Source organism: Zea mays, chromosome 1, assembly GCF_902167145.1.
Source record: "Zea mays cultivar B73 chromosome 1, Zm-B73-REFERENCE-NAM-5.0, whole genome shotgun sequence".
In the NCBI taxonomy this organism is placed as follows: domain Eukaryota; kingdom Viridiplantae; phylum Streptophyta; class Magnoliopsida; order Poales; family Poaceae; genus Zea; species Zea mays.
In genome coordinates, this window is record NC_050096.1 from 273,900,840 (window position 1) to 273,904,270 (window position 3,431).

Here is a 3,431-nt window from a genome sequence, read left to right on the forward strand (position 1 = left end):
ATTTTTGTGAAATCTGGACCTCCAAAATCGTCTCCAATGGAAGTTGGCTGCGAGCATACAGTTCACTGTCGGGGGGAAGGAGAGGGGTATTTATAACAGACAGTTCACTGGCGGTTGGCTTGAAAAACCGCCAGTGAAAACCTATTTCCACTGACGGTTATCTTAACACAACCGCCAGTGGAAATAGGATATTTCCACTGGCGGTTCTGTTACACCAACCGCCAGTGGAAATATCCTAACCGCCAGTGGAAATTTGTTTCTACTGGCGGTTCCCAAGCCGGGCCCACCTCGTTTTTTTACTGGCGCGCGATAACTGAAACCGCCCGTGATAATTTATGGGTGTCGCAGGCTATGAGCTCTTTTCTACTAGTGAAAAACACAGAAAACAGAAAAAAAAATTGTTTCACGAAGGAGGCCTTAATCTGATAATGCTACATGTTCCTTAATTATGGATTGTGCCGGTACAGAATGTATTTGTGTTGAATTATACATTTCCCCTGGACTAAGTGCCAAAAGCCATCATAGGGGCATGATGAATGCAAAATACAGGATAGACAGCAATGCTTGCTCTCTTTCTTTTGCCCCCCACTGTTTGGAAGAATAATACAGACGAATCCCATCATATCACCACTAGACACTAGCCATCTATATTTAATTCTAAGGGAAAATTCAGTACAAAATAATTACCAGCCAATTTTCTTAGCATCATCAACCAAACCTTTGCATCTATATTGCGAAGGCGAAGCCCTATAGGCTATAGCTTGAATCGAGAGACAACTTTTCTCCCGTGCCTCCTTGATAGTCCTACTCGAGAGCTGGTGCTACCTCAGTCGGATTGCCTTCAAACACATCAGCGCTTGATGATTCTGACTCCTCAGGGAACTCCTGTGATTGGGACTCCTTGTAAGCAGGCGTGTCTTTGAAATCTGTTGCACCATCGTTGTAAGTGGCCACAGCGACACCGCAAGCAATGAGCTGCACAAGTAAGCAACATTAATCCGCAAGTGAGAACTCGCAAATGGTGTGGATACTAGTCAAGGAATTGTGTCTGTAAATCGTTCCTTTTGTTTTGGAAATCGCTGGTAGTTTCCAAGTTCAGGCTTCCAACAGGTATCTATGGGTGCTGCTAATTACCAAAAATCAGGATGGTCTAATTCAACACATTGAACCTTGTTAAGCAGTACACAAACGAATAACATCACATTCTTTTCAGCCTATATATAGCCACCGGAAAGGAACTTAAGTTGGTGTTTGAATACTATAGAGCTAATAGTTAACTGCTAAAATTAGTTGAATACATACAAACAGTTTAGTTGATAATTCAGCTATTAACCACCTTTAGCAAATTATCTAATAGTTAGCTAGCTAATTTCACCAGCAATTTTTTAGCCAACTAACTATTGGCGCTAGTGCATTCAAAAAAACCTTGTGCAATCACTCGTTTGGAAAACATGTAATTAAACAATCTAGAGCATTTAATCTGATCCAACGGTTTCCTGTGAAATAGGTTAAATATAAAATAGGTACTAGGTTTAAGTGAAAGGAGTTAGATTTTGATTAGATGCACTAGATCACTATGATTACACGGTTGCACATTAGTTGCACAGGAAATGTTCTCCTTCAGTCAGGGTACCGCAAATACTCATGAGCCACGACAAAACGGTGAAACGGAGCAATAGCTGTCTGACACTTCAAAGAATCGAATGGATTCTGTTGTGCGTGAAGTTACACATCAAACTGAAGACAAATGCACTGCAATACTCAATTATCTAGTCAGAAGTTCTAAAGCTAATGTTTGAAGTGTAGAATGGATTGTCTCATGGTGTCTAATTAGCGTTTCTGATTTTCTATATGCAGGGCAGTTCTACATAGAGACAATGGAGTCATGGACGTGTCCCATTAGCGTGGATATCTTGCGGCAAAAAGATTTATGCTTCGACTTCTGAATACCCAGGCTAGTGGTGTAGGGACAGCGAGAACACACAGCGGGTGCGCACAAGCGTGGCCGTGAACTAATGGAGGGAAGGAGGCACTCACGCCGAAGACGACGCCGAACGCCCACATGTACTGCACGAAGAAGCCGAGGGCCTCCCACTGAGGTCCCTCCCAGAAGTCGGGCGTCTCCGGGTCTGGCAGCCGCGGCATGGGCTCCGTCGACACCTCGAACCCCAGCGGCTCCCCTTCCCACTCAGCCACCCCCGCCTCCGCCGCGTCCTCGTCCACGTCGGGCGCCACGACCCCACCGCGGCGCTTCTTGCCTCCTCGTTCCTCGAGGCGCCGCTGCGTCCGGGACGAGACCCCGCCGCGGCGCGCGAGGGCCACGTGCAGGGCGGCGCGACCGCCAGCAGGGAGGAGAGGAAGCGGGGCGACGCGGCGGCGGATGGCGGTCACGCCGAACGGCGTGGGGGAGGCGAGGAGAGACATGACGTTGAGGCAGCGTGACACTGTGAATGTGTGAGGTCTGAGGTCACGTGGACTCGTGGAGCTCCTGCCTGTGGCTGTCTAGACTCTAGAGCTGGGAGGTCGGGGAGAGAGATGAGATAAGATTTCCCCCTTTCTTTCCTGGTATATATATAGTTTTCCTTTTTTTCTTCCATTTTCCACACACTACAGGGGTGATTGGTATCTAGGCTCGAGAACCCCGGGCTCGCTGCAGATAGAGAACCTCTCTCCCCACGTCTCCACACATGCAGGCGCATAGCCAAAAAACGTCTGGACTGCATCCATCCGTGCAGGTCAGCGTTGACGTGTGCACCCCATCAATCACCGGACACGCACAAGATCTGGGCGCACGCAATTAGGCATCCAATCACGCCATATATATGTATAACAACTTCGTTTTCATTTTCCAATCTCCTGAAAGAAAAATGGGGAACTGGAGTTGATTTATTGTGTAAGTGTTCAAGAAGAGAGATTCTATCCGTGTGATTGGTTGCGCTGCTCATTGCGCCCAGGCTCAGTGTGCGTTGATCGTGTGTTGCCTTGTGATTGGTTGCATGCGTCTTCATGTGCTGTGGGTGTGGATGAACACGTGCAGCTTAGGGCTTTTTTCCGATCCGCCTTGCACGCGTGGAGAAGTAGGCAAGAGACTTCCCTGGCGGCCTAGCCTCGCGCGAGGTTGAGGACACGACAACCAATCACACGTTATAAGTTCAATAGTATGTGCTCTTAATAATTGATATAAACATCTCCTTGCAACAATTTTGATCATGTGAGTCACCCCATAAAAAGGTAGAGACAAGCATATTCATCCTCCTATAAACTACGTGTCTATATAAAACATGGCAAATATTTAAATTGTCTAAAAGTGTAGATATTATTCGTATTTAAATAATAAAACTTGATGCACATATACTTCATGTTATGACTATGGTATACATCCATGAAAAAAGGTTAAAAATCATAAGATTTGATAGCCGCAACTTATCATC

General features: G+C 46.3%; 1 protein-coding gene across 1 annotated transcript; it reads right to left on the reverse strand.

The window, feature by feature from the left end:
* Nucleotides 1–419: 419 nt before the first annotated feature.
* Nucleotides 420–2,522, reverse strand: LOC100193818 (uncharacterized). The gene is made up of 2 exons (NM_001138901.1): nucleotides 2,038–2,522; nucleotides 420–975 (listed from the first exon to the last, which is right to left on the reverse strand). Exons 1-2 carry the CDS (start codon nucleotides 2,422–2,424, stop codon nucleotides 805–807), a joined length of 558 nt encoding a protein of 185 aa, NP_001132373.1. The 5' UTR covers nucleotides 2,425–2,522; the 3' UTR covers nucleotides 420–804.
* Between the last annotated feature and the right edge of the window lie 909 nt (nucleotides 2,523–3,431).

Bases quoted from the DNA above. Each gene is read 5' to 3' on its own strand.
- LOC100193818 (NM_001138901.1), bottom strand. From the start codon at position 2,424: ATGTCTCTCCTCGCCTCCCCCACGCCGTTCGGCGTGACCGCCATCCGC. The intron at 976-2,037 runs GTGAGTGCCTCC...TTACTTGTGCAG, and splicing joins CGTTCGGCGTCGTCTTCGGC to CTCATTGCTTGCGGTGTCGC.